General features: G+C 38.1%; 1 protein-coding gene across 2 annotated transcripts in view; it reads left to right on the top strand.

Annotated features, from left to right (window-relative positions):
* The first annotated feature begins 1,540 nt into the window (after positions 1-1,540).
* JPH1 (junctophilin 1) overlaps positions 1,541-19,575 on the top strand; it is a 64,460-nt gene continuing 46,425 nt past the window's right edge. For both annotated transcript variants that reach the window (XM_063299399.1, XM_063299398.1), the window contains exons 1-2: positions 1,541-2,053; positions 7,069-7,825. In XM_063299399.1, coding sequence (XP_063155469.1) covers positions 1,675-2,053; positions 7,069-7,825 — 1,136 coding nt within the window. In that variant the 5' untranslated portion in view covers positions 1,541-1,674. The remainder of the gene's footprint in view (positions 2,054-7,068; positions 7,826-19,575) is intronic.

Here is a 19,575-nt window from a genome sequence, read left to right as displayed (position 1 = left end):
GTTCCCATGACAACCTACATTTGTTTCTCCTAGGCCCCCTTCCTGTAGTTTTATTTCTATTTTTCCCCTGGCCTGTCAAACTTACTTCCCTCTTTTCCTTTCTGCCTCCACCATACTCTTCTATTGTTCTATGTTACCCACTGCTCTAATTAGCTAGTCCTTCTCATCTGCAGATCTTCCGCTTCAAAGCTGTGTTCACTCCGACTTCTGTAGAAAACCTTGCACCTCAGGAAGTACCCCTGGGAAAGGCAAGTTGTTTATTTTGTGTTGGCCAAAAGCCATACCCACTGGAGTTAAGGCCTTATACATATAGAATCCTATTCTCCTTGTTTATTTCTATTGCCTTTTAGATGTTCTTCCAACATCAAAAAGGTACCTTATTGCCATTTTTTTACATGCCTTTTTGCTGGGAATGCTAAAAGCAGGGTTTTGACTGAAATAACGCTCACAGCTTTATTTCTTATAGCTACATCCAGCTTTTCTTGCAAGAGATGGAGGCAGCATATGAGTTCTTCAGATTTTTATCCTCACTAAAACATTACAAAGGCAGGCTAGGTAGAAAGGGAATCAGGCCCAAGGTTATCTAAATGATTGTCAAGGCTAAGCAAAGATTTCAAGCAAGTATCATAATAGTTCAACATTGAACAGATGCAGATGTCCTCAACACTTCACTTCCTAGATGGAACTGATTAATTTCTGGCTGTGAAATTAATTACCTCTGTCTTCCTCAAACAGTTCCAGTCTGATTTCCACATACAGCAAAATGAAATAGGAATGAGTTACACTGTGCATACCTTTTTAGAATCTGCATGTGTGTTTGTGTGTGAGTTTAATGCTACAGTGTAAGAATATACATCTACTCAAAAGATACAACCCAAAGTACCTAGCAAGGTTCCAGCAACAGCCAACCTAGTTGGCTTTATAGTCCTCAGCTCAGGGAGGCACCATGTGTACTGTTTTACACCCAGAGAATTAAAATTGTCATATGTCATCCACCGTTTGAAGCAATTCTATCTTGGAAGCTGTAATTTTGGAAATAAATAACTAAGTCACATCCCCAGGGAAAACTTGTTCAAGAACAAAGGTAGGGAAGGGAAGGAGCTCTGCTCATGCTCAGAAACAGAAGCCTAAGAGGACTGCCAACGCTTCCTAGCTCAGGGCTTTGGGACTGCCAATACCCAGGAGGGGCCCAGTTCACCCTGGGGTCTCAGGTGGCCAAAGGGCTGCGCAAGCGCATTTCTCTACCTCGCCCCTCTGTCACACACCGCTTCGCCCTCCATAAGGCCACGCGGCAACTCCAGCGGACGGGGCTCGCGAGCCTTTTGCCTTCCGAGTTCCCGGAACCAGCCTTTTCTCACGCGCGCTCAGCCTCTTGAGCCACCTGCCCCTGCGGGCTCCGCCTCGCTCGCCGCTCCTCCGGTTCGCTTCCTTCGCCCGGGATAGAGCCGGACGGCCAGGGCTTGGGGACGGAAGAAGGGGACGGGCAAGGGCGGGGAGGAGCAGAGCCGAGGGCGGGAGTCAGTGCCGAGCCGAAGATCGCTGAGTGGGACGGAGCCGCGGCATTTGTCGCGGGCACCTTGGTAGGGAACGCAGCGCGTGGCAGCGGCGGCAGCAGCAGCAGCACGAGGTGGCGAAGGAGCTGAGCTCGGCCCGGGTGCGCCCCGCTCCCCCTGAATGACGGGCGGCAGGTTCGACTTCGACGATGGCGGCACCTACTGCGGCGGCTGGGAGGACGGCAAAGCCCACGGGCACGGCATTTGCACCGGGCCCAAAGGGCAGGGCGAGTACGCGGGTTCGTGGGCGCACGGCTTCGAGGTGGTGGGCACTTACACCTGGCCCAGCGGCAACACCTACCACGGGTATTGGGCGCAGGGCAAACGCCACGGGCTGGGCGTGGAGACGAAGGGCAAATGGATGTACCGGGGCGAGTGGTCGCACGGCTTCAAGGGCCGCTACGGCGTGCGCCAGAGCCTCACCAGCCCTGCCCGCTACGAGGGCACCTGGAGCAACGGGCTGCAGGACGGTTACGGCGTCGAGACCTACGGGGACGGAGGTGAGTGGGTGAGCCGAGAAGTGGCCGCTAGGGGGCGCCCAGGGCCGGCGCACATTGGGGCATGCAAAGCGCTACTCTTCCACACGGGCGTGTGCAACCGCGGGGCTCAGGAGCGCGAAGGTGCGCTCAGCAGGTAATGCGTTTGGTTTCTCTTGCTTCCACTTTTTTTTTTTAAACCCCTCTCTCATATACTATGAACAAACGGATTCGGATGAATTCTTGGAGACTTGTAGCTTGCGAAGAAATATATGTTCACTCCCCGCTGAAATAAACTTTTCAATCGATAACGCGATTGCAAAGAAATAAAAATGAGCTCAAGTGATAGCAAACCCGGAAATGTAATATCAGATCTGAGCAGCATTCACAAATCTTTCACTCTTCGATAGAGGCGTTTTGGCATCATTTCACTTTTTTCCATTGTTAAACTGTTGTGAATCAAAAATAATTGCTTGACATCAACTAGAAATTTACCAGGAGTTTCCAATATACCTTACCCCACTCCCTCCCCTGGGTAGTAGTTACAGTGGTAGAAATGAATATGGCCAATCTGATTTCAATTTAGAATTTCACTCAAGTCATCCTCAGGAACCCTTTCTTGCAGAAGAATTTCTGTGTTATTAAGCTGCACCATTAAGTGCAGAGTGCTCTCACAATTAATTACAAAGGTTTTGTATCTTTATTCTTTTTATTTAGAAATATGCCAGTCTAAAATTAAGTATCATTGGTAGGAAACATCAAGATTTTTTCTGCCTTTGCTTGCCATTTCAGAGAGATTTGTTGTTCTGGCTAATATTGATAGAATATTGGTAACACACACCATACTTGGGAAGTCACCTTGATTTTAATAAAAATCGCTTTGATGTAGAGTTCACACAACTACCCAACTCTTTTAGGACAAGATCTCACACAGCAGGGCTGTCAACTATGCATTCATCTCTATGCATAACTGTAAAACTTGTGGTGAGCATACAATCAATAATGCCATTTCAATAAAAATATAAAAATAAGGGTAAAAGAAATAGAAGCCATGAAGCCAACCAAATCCAGCAGAGCTAAAATAAATTTTAAAAAGGAATTAAATGTGTGATGTTTCTAGTCAACCAAGACATTTATCAACATAATGGCTATCTTGTTGGAGCTCAGCTTCAGTAGGCTTGCCTTCATATGGTATAAAACTACAGTACTTCCAAGCACTGATTCAGTGTTTCTACCGTGCTGAAAGAAGTAACATGAGTTGCATAAGCATGTTGATGGCACCTGACTGTAAAACTTCAGCTGATCTCACTGAGCAGTTTCATGCAGATATTGAAGATCCAGAAATAGGAGTTGGGTCACAGTTCTTTTCTCACTATATATCGGTGTTCAGGGCATTGTCACTGAGATCTGAAATCAAATTGAAATGGGTTCAGAAAAAAAGTTGCATACAGACACGAAACTGCAAATGCACCACATTCTTCCAGATATCCAGTTGTAGTAGGAGATACTTGAAATCAGTCAATAGCAGTTAACATTTATCCAGAATTAATGAGGGTTAAGTTTCTTGTTTTTTTCAAATAATATTTAACAGGTGGAATAGAAATATATCAGCCATATTGTCTCTCTCTGTTATTTATCTATTGTTTTAATAGTATTTCTGTAAATGATCAGCATATCATTTTATATGGAATTAATTAATTAGGAACCTTAATTAATATATACCTTAGACTGTAGTTCTCTACCTGCCCACCTCCCAGAACAGCACTGGATTGTGAGTTTTCCCCTCCAAGGTCAGAGATAAGGCTGTGACCTTTGGGATAGAAATCTCATATCCACACCAGTCTCTTTGCAGTTAAAAAGGAACAGTCATGACAGTTAAGCAGTTAAAATTTAATATAAGCTGTGATGAGCCCAGATAACAAGCAATTATATGTTTTGTCCTATCAAGAGTTGAGGATAATTTTAGCATATTGGCAATGTAAAAGGTTTCTGTATAGGCTCACTTGTAGTGAATCCTGCATATTTCTGTTGTAAAAAAAGCTTTTAAAATAATCTAAATTATATTAGCTATATGACAAAAACAATATTCTTGAGCATCCTACTGTGATGTTTCTATCCAGTCCTAAATGTATGACTTTACTCTGGAAGAAAAAAAGTTTGCAATTAATCTCTGGATTTCTTGTGGCTTCAAAGTGAACATTGCAAGGGTATCAAACAAGCAGCTTCAAGAGAGAGTACATCTTGTTCAGATAATTCTTTCACTGGCACCCTCTATTTGTGTCATCTGAACACTAGTCAGTGTTTGGTCAGTTTTCAGTGACAACATTTATGGAAGGCTATAGAGCCATTCTTGATGTATTCTAACCTAAAAATATTTTACTAATGAAGTGCCTTACATATATTAATCTCACAGCCATCTCACACTTAAGGAAAGACAGAATAAAAATACTTATGTAAATAAAACATAGGAATATTTATTTTGCTTGTGCAATTAATGTTGCACAAATATAGAAGAAATTTACTTTGCAGATTATTTTACAATATTTTATAACCAAGTATATGTAGAGAAAAAATAAATATATTTTTTAAAGAAATGTTATTCTGTCTTGGCACACTCTGTAGTGTGTGACGACCAAATGCTCTGCAACTTCTTGCTTGGATGGAAGACCCATTTATAGCTTAACAGCTCAGTTCTCTTGTGTGTTTGCTGGTACGTAATTGTCCAGATGGTACTTTGTGTGTGTGTGTACTTATGTACTGAACCTCTCATAAAATTTACTTAGGAGCTATTGCAGCCCATTATTCTATTCCACTCATATCAGAGGATTGGTGTTTCTGAGCTGGAAGATTCAGAAATATATGTACTTTTCAGCCTGATCCCAGTGATTATATCTGGGTACCTAGTGGTAAATTTCATATTAAGTTATATTCATTATATCCTTTACTTGATAAGCTTTCCTTTAAAATATTTTTAGTCCTTGTAAATTTAAAAGATCTGTTGGATTTTCATATCTCACAATTATACTCTAGGTTCTTAAGCCATTCTTAATATATTTCATGAGGCTTATTTCAAGTAAATGGGCAGAGTTATAGCTTCTTAGTTCCCCCTCCCCCAAAAAGGTCATTTTCCAGTTCAATCTTGATTATCAATTATGTGCCATCACATTGCTGTTGATTCTTAGTGACCACATATATTTTGTCCAGGACACTCTGTTTCCAACCTTGTCCTTCAGATCTTCCAATGTGTATCCATTGTCACTGTAATTGAGTCCATCCACCTTGCTGCTGGTTGTCCTGTTTCTCTCTTTCCTTCCACCTTTTCCAACATTATAGACTTCTCCAGAGAGCTAAGTCTTTGCAATCTTAAGTATTACATTATACAAAATCTTACATAGCAATATAATTTACAGGGTTGAATTACCAAGTATTTTTACATAGGTGTTTTATTGAAGTGTGCTGTTAAATATGAGATTCATGTGTTGGGAATGATTAGTAGCAAGTATAAATTATTATTTTCAATGTTACCTATGGATAATAACTTTTTTCTCAGTCATTCAAAGTTTCAACCATGTCACTATTAACTGGGAAGGCCAAAAATTCCATTATATAGAATGACAGTTCAAATCCTTTTGTAATTTGCTGCTACTGAAGAAAATACTGCTTTCAATATTTATTGTGTTTTTTTTAAATGTATACAGATGGTAAAATGTATGGTTGAATTCCTTAAAATTATGGGATATTTTTCTATAGGTTCACATTGACGATTGTGTACAGGTGCTGTTCTTAAAATGTTTTTCTCTTTATGCAAATTTAAAGATGCTTTCTGCATTCCTAGAATATGAAATAAAAATATTTTTGTACTGCTAGAGCTTCCTATGCAGTGAATACTTACCTTGTAATTAATAATTTTTAAATGCAAACTTTTTAGCCTGAAATCCAACCTGACTTTAGTGTATTGAACAGTAATATTTATAGCACTGATTAAGATATAATGTATTTTGTAAATTATCAGATAGCACAATCAAGCTGCCAAATATTTCATATAAATACTAAATAGAAAACCATGTACATGGCCCTCAAAGTTGCTGTGATCAAGGTCTCCACCATTAGTGAGTCCACAGTAGACATTTGTGGCAGTCTAACAAATATTTATCATGACTTATCTCATGTTTACATGGATATAAGTACCTTTTGAAATGGTATTTAGTTCTTGCTGAATAAGCTTAGTATTTTATCTCACTGAAAACAAACAAATCAGTTGCAACTAATTTAGGTCCTTTGTTTTCATGGCATTTAATAATGACCAAATTTAGCTGAATTTGTATCATTAGTTTCAGATGTGAATAATCCAGATTCAGGTACTTCCTGAAGCAAGAAGCTTACTGAACACCTTGATTTATGGTCATTCTAATTTGCTTCACTGGTTTGATAGTCAGGTATACTCAGAAGCAAGTCCCATTGGATTCAGCTGAAGTCAGGAAAGGATATAGTGTTAATGTCACCTGTGACTTAATCTACCCTCAAGGTCAAATTAAACTACTACTATCAGTTTCTGGATGCAATAGATGAGAGACCAAGTCATCCCAGTGTCCCAGATCACAGAAGAAATATAGCGTATAGTGTCTCTTCTGGCATCCTTATCAAAACCCACCATTTATTCAGGATTTGTGTTGACTCAGCAGTCTGTATTCTTTAACCCATACTCACATAATTGTTGAAATATCGCTCCACAATTCCAAACTCACCCCTGGCCCCTTGGCCAACAGTTGGAATACACCATAGAGAGCTTCCATGTCATTTCACATGCTGTTTTTTCAGCATTATATGTGCTGATTAAATATGCACCCATCATAATCTAGCCTTTGTAACGTGCTATTATTTTAACTCTCTTTTTTTCTAAATGAATCAAAAGAAAAAATTCAGACAGGGTTAATACTTTGTGGTGAAAATACAGAAGTTGAATCCTGAGGACTATTGATGCAATATGAATAAAACCTTCATATATTTATTTATTTCATTCATTATTTCTCTTTGACAAGGTACATACCAGGGACAGTGGACAGGAGGGATGAGACATGGCTATGGTATGCGGCAAAGTGTTCCTTATGGCATGGCGACTGTGATCCGTTCACCCCTCCGGACATCTCTAGCTTCACTCCGTAGCGAGCAGAGCAATGGCACTGTTCTACATGACATTACTGCAGACAGTCCAGCTGGAACTAGAGGAGGGTTTGTGTTGAATTTTCACAGTGATCTTGATAGTATTGGTAGTAAGAAAAAAGGAGGCCTATTCAGAAGAGGATCTCTTCTTGGTAGTATAAAACTTAGAAAATCTGAATCAAAATCATCAATTTCTAGCAAACGTAGCTCTGTCAGGAGTGATGCTGCCATGAGCAGGATTAGTTCTAGTGATGCCAATTCTACCATTAGTTTTGGAGATATGGACTGTGATTATTCTCCAGTAGAAGACCATGTTGATGCTACCACCACAGAAACCTATGTGGGTGAATGGAAGAATGACAAGCGTAATGGTTTTGGTATTAGCGAGCGTTCAAATGGGATGAAATACGAAGGAGAGTGGCTAAACAACAAGAGACATGGATATGGATGTACCATGTTTCCAGATGGCACCAAGGAAGAGGGAAAGTATAAAAACAATGTTTTGGTCCGTGGAATAAGGAAGCAGCTTATACCAATAAGGAACACAAAAACTAAAGAAAAAGTGGAGCGAGCACTTGAAGGTGCCCAGCGTGCAGCTGCCATGGCTAGAACTAAAGTGGAAATTGCAACCTCCAGGTAGGTCCATTCTTTGCGTTAATGATACAGACCAGAAAGCTTATGTTAGCTATGAATTAGCTAGCTTATACTTTCTTGTGTGGAACTTATTTGGTTCAATTAAATTGGATATCAAAGTAAGAAGAGAAGGGGGGGTCAAAATGTTTGAGCTGTACAATCATTCTGAAATGAAGTTGCACAACATTGATAGTTGAGGTTCTGGAGTATATAAATCTGTTTAGAAACCAAGTCATGTGTATTTTCCCCTCCACTGGTTCTTAGCATGACTTTTTTTTTTTCTGACTAAACCTGTAGTTGACACTGAAGATAAAGGCATTTCTGCTGACTTGATTAAAGGCTTTTTCTCATGAGCATTCTCTTAAGCTTCCCTAGCCTATGTTCTTTGAAGGAGTCCCCACGATTACCATGCAGCTGAAAATTGATGAATTTTCAATTTTAGGAATTACATGGGATGTGCTTGCTATACCTGAAATCAAATACAAAATTCTTTTGACAACCATGTAATTTGTTATGTGAGCATCTTGGATACTTAAGTGAAGCATGGCGTTTATTTTCAATCTCACATTTTTGTTAGCTGCTTTGGCAATAATGGTGCTGAAGGTGGGATACAAAGGCAGATGCAAAGATTTGAATTCAGATTTAATCATAGAAGCTTTGGTGTGGGCTGGTCCATGAAGTCACGAAGAGTCAGAAGCGACTAGACAAATAAACAACACAGGCCCTTCAAAATCAGTGTAACTACTTAGTCTTTAATTTGAAGCTTCCTGGGTGTTTTCTGGTAGTTCGTATTGGACAGTTCACACTTTTTGAATGTTAGCTGCAACTTCGACTTGATAAACGTGTTTTTTTCCTCAATATGTTCTCTTGCAGGGTGACTTCTGCATTATATTAACGTGAATGTAGAACCTATTAATGGGAAGATAAATCTTTCAAACAGTAGGTTTAGGAAAGTGACTAGCTTCTCAACTGTAAAATAATTATTTGGGAATTGAACAGAAAATTCAGGAAAAGCAGTTTTTATTACTGTGGTACAGATGTTTAACTTGTAATCTTGGCAAAAAACATTCTGCAATATAAATTGTAAGGATGTGTGTATAGTTCCTATTTAAAAATGATTTTGTGCAACTTACTCCTGACATTTAGATTAAATAAACCTGCTCGTAGGCCATACTTTTAAGTGTACCTTCACTATACATGTGGCAAGTTTGAGTCAGGAAGGGCTTGTATTTAGAAATTTGTATTTTTAAAAGATACACTTATTTTTGTTGAATTTTTAAATACTCTTAATTATCAGTTGTTGTGTGACAGTCAGTCTCATATGCACTTCGCTGGATCACTCCTAACCTACAACTGGGTTCGAAGCCTAATCTTTTTCAATCATGCTTCCAGGCATCTTTAAAAAAAAAACAACTAAAGGTGTCAAAACTGAAACCAGGAGCTTTTCTCTGAAAAGCATGTGTTCTTCATATGAATGATAGAGAGGTACATTTAATTCATGTGTACAAAAGCACAGATATTGTATGTGACCCTCAGCCACCAAAAAATGTGGCCCTAGAGACACTACCCCTTTCTCTCCACTGGCCAGCTGAGCAGCATGATCAAATAGTCTTTGAGGATTAAGTTGCTGGATAAGAGGGAGGTGGGTTGCTGCCATTAATAGCATGAAACCAAGCACTATCTGATCAGTTGGCTGGCAGGGATCATATTACTGGTTTCCTGCCATTAATGGCATCGGAATACCAGCACTCTACAGTAGACTTTGGGAAGAAAGGAATTGGATGAGATGTCTGTGAAGAGGTGTATGTGCGTGTGAGTTGGGATGTGCATGCAAATTTCCAACTGCTGATTACCAACCTAGCATCTGTGTGGCTCTCAGGATTGAAAATGCCCCTCCCCACCTCCAGGTGAAAAGGTTCTAAGAAACTCCATTTTAAGAAACATAGATACTGAGAAAAACATTGCAAGAAGCAATAGGTATTAACGTACTCTATAACTCTGCTGTGTGAAAATGTGCAAAAAGTTAATAGGCTGTGGGAACATTTTGGTTGATCTAGGAAACTATGCAGGATTGGCCTGATTTGAATGTGGATGGAAGACTTCCTCAGAAAACCAGTTCTGTTGGCTAGACTGGGAGGTCAACGCATTCTGGAAGAAGGCTATGACAAACAGTTTCGATACCATGCATAAAAAGCTGCATGTTGGAATCAGGCCCAAAGTGTAGGCAAATATAATAGGTTAAATAGAAATAAAAATGACTGAACTCAGTGCCAGATTAAACATTGTTGTGTCTGCCCATTGTCAATCTCAGCTTTTTTAGAATATATGAGAAATAAAGTAAGAGGTTGAAGTGGAAATCATTTTCCCCAACTGGATTCTGAACTGCATTTTTGAATAGACAAAGTGGATACATGATTAAGCATCCCTTTTTCTCACTCCCAGATCAATTTGAACCACTCCTAATGTAATATACAAAGACAATAAAATTGTAAATTAACCAGTCAATTTAAAAAGCTATTAAAAAGCAGGAACAAGAGTAGATATAAAATTAATTAGGAGGCCATATGAAATTAATTAGGGGGCCACAGTGCAACCAGAATAGAAAATTAATATTGAAGCAACAGAGGAATTGCACAGGCCTTTGTCTGGTATCAAAGGAATAATAAACACAAAATGAAATTTGCTTGGGAGCAAATTCCAAAACTGGAATGCCATATCCTTTAAATTTTTGGCTTTTACTCTAAAATAAATCAAGATAAGACAGTGATTTTAAATGCAGCAGATCTATGCCACGCTTTGGGATTCCTTCATGAAAGAAGCAAGGGCCTTCCTACTTTTATATCAATTTTTTATGAATTGTCTTCCAACACAGAGGAGTGTGTACTGTATATGGAACAAGCACTTGTCTCTCTCCTGTGTCCTGATTGCAACGAATCAGTAGCTAAGCAGTGTAGAAGCTGCTAGTTGTAGAGGCCATTTGCTAAGAGATTTGTGGGGTTTTGATGCCAATGCCAAGACCTTTTCCCAAGCAATTTTGGGTGGTCAGCTCTTCGTGTACATCTGCTTGCCACACAGATCAGTCCCCACATGCCTGCCTCTAAAGTGGATGCTGCAAATGCTTGCTTATATTACTGGCACTGTATTAATAGATCCTAAATCGCACTGAGAGCTACTGCATATAGATAACAAACCCAGATTTTTTAAAGAAAAGCTGCTCTGAAAAAGAACATATGAAGCAGAGAAGCAAAGGTGTGGAAAAGGTTTCTTAACTGTTGTATGCCAGTTTTCTACTTTAATTTAGCCCACTCTGGATTCCCCACCAGTTGTATACCTGCTACGTAATTACATATGCACATTTGTCTGGTGGGGGATCCAGCAACACACTCATTCACTGTTGCTTTGGCTCCAGCTAGATAAAGCTTAGACTAATGTATATGGTGTGACTAGATATCAGTGTTTGGACGTAGGTTGAAGTATGACTAATGTTTATATTGGCCAGAGAAAGCAGACATGACTGAGAAAACCCAGTCATGATTGTAAAATTCAGTGGCAATTGGATATTTGCAGAAACTGGCTTTGTAAAAAAAGCAGATGTGTAAGTTTGTAAGAAAGGAAGGAGGGGCTCTGTATGTATGTGCTTCAAGACTGGGTTTTAGACTGTGCAGTTTCAGCAGAATTAGAGGAAGATGTGGGTCTTAAAGTAGTCTAGACCAGGTTTTCTCAACCTTGGCAACGCTAAGCTGTGCGGACTTCAACTTCAAGCAAAGCTGGCTGGGGAATTCTGGGAGTTGAAATCCACACAGCTTAGAGTTGCCAAGGTTGAGGAACCCTGGTCTAGAAGACAAGATTTTTATATATCTCCTATGTAAGTCAAGTAGTTTAGGATTATGATGCTTTATTACTAGCATGTTATACCACTGAAATACTTAGTGTAAGTTTAAGCTATGATGGACCACATAACTGGCTTAAATGAAGGAGCCCACGCTTTTAAGGAAGCATTCACAAAAATAAATGAGTCACAGCCATTTCTGTCCTTGATAATGGAAACTATACATTTCTTAATTAGCCTTTTTAGTGTGTCTCCGCAAAGCTACATCCTCCTCCAACGATTGTAGCACTAAATAGATTGTAGAGAAAAAAAGATGTTGTCAGAAGAGTATTATTTCTAAGTGGTGGACATGCTAGTTAATAATATCTCATATTCTCGAACAGGGTACTCAGATTCAAATTGTCATAAGGGTACATGAGAATTATTGTAGTTTGTTAGCCCAAAGGCTGCAACACCGAAGCCTTTTCATGCACTAATAAGAAAGTCCCTAATTTCTTGTGATGCATATCAGAAAGAGTGCTGCTTAGAATTGTACAGTTATACTTGTCTATTTCTGTAGTTTTTCTGTGTTATTGTTGACTAATAGCAAGTTGTGCAACATGGTGGCTTCTGTATCTTTACGAAAGCGATATTAATGTCAGCTGAGGTGCTGAAGATGCAATGCTGGCAGATCCTGCTTGCTCTCTTGGTGTTCAACAAATGTAAAGGGAGTAGTGGAATGGCCGTGCACGAGTGTACTTAACCTAAGCAGCCACAGTGATGACAGGTGAGTTCTAGTGGTATTGGAGCTGGGCATGTGGTAGACTGTTCATGAAGAGTGATGAGGAGCAGCAAAGATGTGTTCCCACCCTGATCCAATCTAAGCCAATTCCAGTCCCTGCACTGTCCTTCTGCCAATGCAGTATCTCCCCTCCACTTGATTTTTTCCCTTGGTCCCGATATAGTTTTAACTAAGGGCTACATCTTGCATCAATCAGAAAATTTGGTAATTATAAGGATTTTTGATAGAAAAGATGGCAAAAAAGAGGTAGAGTTGGGGACTTGTGGAAGGGGTTAAAAAAAGTCCTAAGACCCAGGGAAGGAGGGATGAATGAGTGGAGGAGAGTTGGAATATGAGATGATCTCGTACATGGCAAGATCAGAGTCCTGGGCAGTCTCACAGTTGCCGTGGACATTGTTCTGTCATTAATACCACAGATGGAACCATCAGACAAGTTCACTTTGCAATTTGCCACACTTTATTTCCAAATTACTTGTTAGACAAATATCTGGGCAGCAAAAATACAGGTGGCCATTTATGAGTTTTCTGCATCCTTTTATTGTCACCTAGTGGTCATTTGGATTTTTATAAACCATACATGGTAGCACTAACCAAGCTGTTCATAGTAGCTAACTGTATATATTTATATTAGAGATTTCTGCAGGGGAACTGAAGAAACACACCTGCTGTCTTTTCATGGATTTAAAAAGGTTTAGATTGCTTAATGGGAGTTGGTTGTGAACAAGTTTCAGTATTCTCCACCATTTCATTTGAGCATCCTATTTCAGATTCTTCCTTCAATAACCATTACTAGTTCACTCTGCAAAAAGATGTGAACTTGTGTGCAGAGCAGAGCAGAGCAGACAACTTTCCACTGTGGATTAAGCTGGCAAGACAGTTTTATTTGACACCAGAAACTAAACTGGTCACTTTTTCAAGGGTAGTGCCAAACAAATTATTAAAATGCTTTACTTATTATACTCACAGTATGAACATTATGTAAAGGAATAGCATTCAGCTAATGCTGCTGTTATTAATACAGCTTTGTCTGCTTTTGTAAACCATGATAACATATTTAACAAACTGCATCTAGGATAACATTACAACATCAAGAACAAGCAAAACATGTAGAAATTACAGTTCTTGAAGAGTTGATGAACAAACTCATGAGAGATTTGTTGATTTCTACCTATGGACTTGTGGAATTAAATGGATAAAGTGGTAAAATTCCATTCAGATCCTAGCATTGTTACAGTATAATTAGTTAACATTTTTTGTTTTTAGTGAGAATAGTAGTCACATACCTCAGAAATGGGACTATATACTGTACTTGACATACTTACATTTTAGCAATAGGATGGGCTATAAATTTGAATAAATGTTATTCAAGAACTCTCAGCTATGCTTTTTATTCTTTCTTCTTGCCAAATTTCCACATTATGAAACCATTAGCCTTAATAGCTTAAGGTTTTTTAATGCTTTTGCCATTAATGTTTTTAGACAAACAGAACTCAGTATTTATTTATTTTTTTGGCTTTCCAGTCAAATAATTCAGAGATACGTATAATGAAATTATTATACTGACATGTGTTAAAAAGGTTCTTATCTCCACTCTGAAAGTTAGTTTAAACATTTTGAAACTTCAGGATTATGTTGAGGGATAGCCATATGCATGCTGGTAACCTGAGACTTTTGGCTGTGTAAGCGTTACGTTTCTTGCTGGTGTCTCTTCCATCCCAAACTACAGCATTCAGGAGTATGAAATAGTTGTGGCTCAAGTATATTTGCAAGGCTGAAATTCAGTTCCAAAAAAGTACTGCAGAACAAAGTGGGGCACAAATGTCTGCGAGTCTTTAAAAGTGCTGGGTCTTTTCCTAGGATCCACAATCACAAGAGGGTTGAAGTTACATGGTATCTGTTTGGAGAAGGAACAAAGATTGGAGAAGGAATGGAATGGATTGTCTTAAGAAATATAACTGCATGGAACCATAAATAGGAACATTCCACACTGTAGCATTTGATGGCAAGTCCCTGTTGCTTTTGAGTCACCCAACTTACTTTTATGCAGGTATGATCAAATTTAAATAATCAAAATGAAAGACAGCTTTTCACCCACAGAGAGTTCATTAGTATATTACTCTACGCTTCTTTACTCAACCTTTTGGGGGTTTAATATTACATTATACTAAAGTTTTCCACGTGATTAATTGGTGGTGACTCATTTATAAATGAAATTCAGCACTTCATAAAAAACAGTGAAATGTGCATGGATTTGGTAGGGAAATGATAAAAATAATTCTTGAATATAGCAATATTTTGGCTAACCAAAAATTATTTAGATTCTAGAAAGCTCTCATGGCTGTTGTGAACCATCCCTTAAGATATAGACCAGGAACTAGCTATGTGTTATTTTTCAAAATTAAAGTAAAATCCTACTAACTTTGGGAAGTTTATAAAGGATTTCCACTACTTTCTAGTTTAGGAAGTATTTTGGTTTTCTTTATTTCTTTATATCTCTGAGTACCATAACTAAGTAGAACATGGGGAATATATTGGATGACCCAGTCACTTTTTAACGTTTAACATAAAGAAATGAATCAACTGTTATTAAAGAACTTAAAATAAATTATAAACATGATCCCTTGGTACTGTGGACCTAGCTACAGCCTGCAAATACTTGTCTTCCTGACTCTAAATATATTTATTTATTTACAGTTTTTATCCCACCTTTATTGTTTTTACAAATAACTCAAGGCGGTGAACATACCTAGTGTTCCTTCCTCCTCCTATTTTCCCCACAACAACAACCCTGTCAGGTGATTTGGGCTGAGAGAGAGTGACTGGCCCAAGGTCACCCAGCCAGCTTTCATGCCTGAGGTGGGACTGGAACTCTCAGTCTCCTGGTTTCTAGCCCAGCACCTTAACCACCAGACCAGACTGGCTCTTTTCACAAACCTCTCTCTGCCAGATAGAGCTTTTCCTAGACTGGAACTCTGAGCCTGTTCAGACTGTTTTCCAAAACCCACCTCTCCTTAATTCTCTCCCCACTCTGGAGCAGTGTTTCTCAACCTTGGCAACTTTAAGATATGTGGACTTCAACTCCCAGAATTCCCCAGGGCTGGCTGGGGAATTCTGGGAGTTGAAGTCCAGACATCTTGAGAAACCATGCTCTGGAGTATAAACTAAGATAAGGTGCCCTGCATTGCCATGCTTTGATTGGCATTTCCCACACTCAATTGGCATAGGGCCCAGTCTAAAGTATGACCAGATTTACTGATTTGATTTGATGCATAAGCCTTCTTTCCATCATGAGCACTCATGATGGCTAACAAAAACTAAAACATAATTTTAAAAATTAAAAATGCAGATTAAAATTAGACTAAATCATCTAACAATTAAAGGCCAGCCAAAAGAGATGTATCCTTAAATACTTCCTAAAAGTTTCAGGCCAAATGCAGTTGCTGAGGAAATACGAATTGTCTCTGTGAATTTACCATGAAGAACTTTCACCTTAATTCTGTCAACTCTTTCTGCTGATTGGAGCAATATGGGACAATATAGGTACAACACTTAGTATGAAATGATTAATTAGCATACTTGTACTGTATACTGTATGTGACTGCATTTCTACCATTTTCCAGGTTTACTTTGATTTCGCTTCTTTGTAGGCCTGTTCTCAGAAAAAGAAGGAAATGAATGTTTCAGCTGTTAAAAATTAGCAGTTACATTGATTCGGTGTAATTATGCAGCTCCTCCGCATACTGTAGATCAAATACAGCTAGCAGTGGAGTGTCCTCATTTGGCATATACTTAACATCCTGGTTTATTATAAGAGAAATTATATTAGAAAAAGCTAATTGTAGACAAATGTGCATAGAAAGTAATGGTGTTTAGTGATTACTGTACTTTGCTTTTTACTTTTTTGATTAATGATTTGTTTGCGTTTTATTGTATTGCCATTGTTGGTAAGATTTTATTGCTTTGGGGAAATATTAATAATTTTAAGACATCAAAACATAAATGGTTACAAAAATATATATATTCAAAACCTGCTATCAGGCCCACTTCCAAGTAAACTTAGCTAAAAATAGAAGCATTGCTTCAGTGTTTTACAGTGGGATTTTTCTCTTTTTCTGTCTCATAACAGTATTTATCTTTGTATGCAGAATTGGTAAATTCCCTGTGGATAAAAGGAGGAAATGAATGCCAAAGTTCTGATGTGTATGAAAAATAAACACATCGCACTCTACATACTTCTGTAAATTTGCAGTTGTTCCAGTGCAGAACTTAGAAATCCCCTTCATAAACAGAGCTGGGCTATTTTTATTATACGTTTTATTTTCCTCAATTTTTTCTGCCATTGCTTCTGGAAAATAAGGTTACTTGCTACATGATTATAATTCCTAACCTAGGAAGAGAAAGAAAATAATATTCCAACTATTATTGTTAAAAATATGTTGAAGTAAGCCAACTGAAGGCATTATTTTTAGAAAATAAGAAAGGCCTGGGATGAGTGCTTGAGAGAGCTTAAATTGATGCATTTCAAGGATGATTGTAGTGAAAAACATAATTTGGCCTTTAAGTTGTTTTATTTTTTAATCAACACATCAAGTACATGTTCCGTATTTGTCCTATCAATCAAAGGTTTTTTTGTTTTTCTAGTGCTGAAATGTGTTTAACTATAAACTGAAAGTTAAACAGAATCTGAGGTTTGTTCGTTTTTTTCCCCAGCATTGAAACATGAAACACTGAAAATTTACTGGCTGGTGGGTCATAGAGAGGTCTCACTAAACAGACGATTTCATTCATTTCCCTATCAGCCTGTGACAGGAATATAAACTATTAGTTAATAATAGTAATCCATCATTTTTGCTGGCTATGCTTTTACCATATGTTTGTTTATCAGAGTACCATGTTAAGCATATTGCTTGCCACACCTAAAACATACTTTGCATTTTAAAACAAAAAATGCTGCTTTTTAAAAATACAAAAATCTGATAGCTTTTTTCAATTAAAAATTCTTTTATTTTGTTTTTATTCAAATGTAAATTCTGTTTTAAAAGTGTCTTTTTCAACAAACAATTGTTGTTGCCAGACCAGACTAAAAACCGATCAGGATTCCTCATCTATGTTTATCCCGCAGATGCCATGGAGTAACTAGGTGACCACATATTCCAACAGTAAAACTCTCAGTAATGATCAAATAAGAATACACAGTGTTCTAATATTCATTGTACCCACCACCCTAATACAAAGCAAATCTCTCATGGGGCCATCTGATGCTATTACTTCATTCCTGGGAATCTGACTCTGTAGTCAGCGGCTTGTACTGAAAACACCAACAGTCTCTGTAAGAACTCCTTTGTTCACTAGTCAAGAACATTTTTGTTGTAGCTGGTTGTATACTGTCACAGTTTTGTTATACAATCTCAATGGACTAGGTGAATGTTCTTTTTAACTGTGATTAAATAACCAGTCTTTCTCTTAGTAAAAATAAGTATTTTACAGGTAAGTGAGGCAATTCAGCCTGTACTGAGATTAGAATATTCTTGGTAATAAGTTTTTCAGAAGTTTCACATTTTAAGGCAATATAATTGTTCAGATGAATCATACATTTATTCACTGACACATGGGCAGGAGTGAGAAATCTTTTTCCAGATGTCAGTACATGATGTCAGTAAATGGCGCTCCTTCCCAATCCTCCCTGGTGATTCTCTCATTAGGCTTGGAGGCCTAATCAGCAGATTGAACGGGGAGACCTCACGGCCAGAAGGATCAAAAAAGTCCACCCCAGATGTACTGCTTTCATATACTATGATTCTGGGAGGACATACCAGTTCCTATGCAGGTATATTGCTTGTGAGGAATAGGGAACTGGGACATGTCTTCCATATTGAGTTACATTTAGGCTTATGTTCCATCTTTCTGCTTCAAATGAACATGGAAGGTGACTTACAGTTCAGCATAGTGGACATATTCAAACCAGTAAAGATCCAGAAAAAAAAAGGTGCCAACAGATTTATTTAAAGATAGAGATTGGAGCAAAATCCACACCCAAGGGAATGCAGTTCATATTCCTGTTTATTTTCGCCATCCCAAGTTTGTGCGCAGTTGTTGGCTGAATGGAAGAGACAAGTTGGGAGGATACCTATAGGAAGTACATTCAAGCCTTACATCTTGATAATAACCTTATTCAAAAAAGTGCCTGGGAAGACAATGATAACTTCTTGAATGTAGCTAGGGAGAGGAGGGAGTTTTTGCTTATCTGATATAGCTCCCTCCCTGAACTTTGAAACCACAGTTCAGACCAAAACAATACCCCACTTTCTCAGTTCTAACCTTTTAATGTTGTAACTATTTACAAATTTATGTCAAATTCCTCTGGTTCCCACTGGGTTGGGGCTTTACTTTCTTTCCCTAGTGTAGTGTCTTTCCAGGCATATAATAATATTTAGAAAAGTTTGTAGCTTTTATTTATTTATCTTACCATTTTACAGTATAGGAGTGTTTCTCTGTAATTTTTAAGCCTGGGTTTTTAGGTTTACATCTTCTTGGTTTCATTAGCTGCCTTGACAATCTTTTCACAAAAGAATGTCCAAAACGTACATTAAATAACATTTTGTAATCCTATATTCTGGTTGCTTTACTGTATTATTTTATCACAGCAATAACATTTTAACACTTATCTTCCTGAGGTCAAAATTGGCAAACTTTAATTGTGTGTTAGATACAGAAATGTTGAAATGCCTTTGAATTTCTCAGATGTTAAAACTTTTATGTATTATGATAGCAAGCTTGGTAAATTTCAGCTATGGTGTGGATTGTATTCTTATCATGTCTGAGAATTTTACCAGACACTTTTGGGTACTTTTAATTGTACTGGTCCATGACTGTAATAAAGAATGATTCTGATTCTGATGTTAAAACTTTAGAATAAAGAAAATTGAGACAGGCATAAGCATCACTTAAAAAAAAAAACTGACCTTAAAATACCAGTATTACAAACTGGTTTTCTGTTCTTCTGTAGCAGGAATCTTGTAAACATTGCCATTCTGCTAATGGCAGCACAAAAATAGAATGAAAGCTTATGAAAGGTCTCTTTATTCAAATGTGCACAATTACAATGAGAGTATTGATCCTGTGGGTATTACTTTAACATCTTTT

This window comes from Candoia aspera, chromosome 3 (genome assembly GCF_035149785.1).
Source record: "Candoia aspera isolate rCanAsp1 chromosome 3, rCanAsp1.hap2, whole genome shotgun sequence".
NCBI classification, from domain to species: domain Eukaryota; kingdom Metazoa; phylum Chordata; class Lepidosauria; order Squamata; family Boidae; genus Candoia; species Candoia aspera.
The sequence above is the reverse complement of the archived record's forward strand: the minus strand, read 5'-3'. Positions and strand labels throughout refer to the sequence as shown.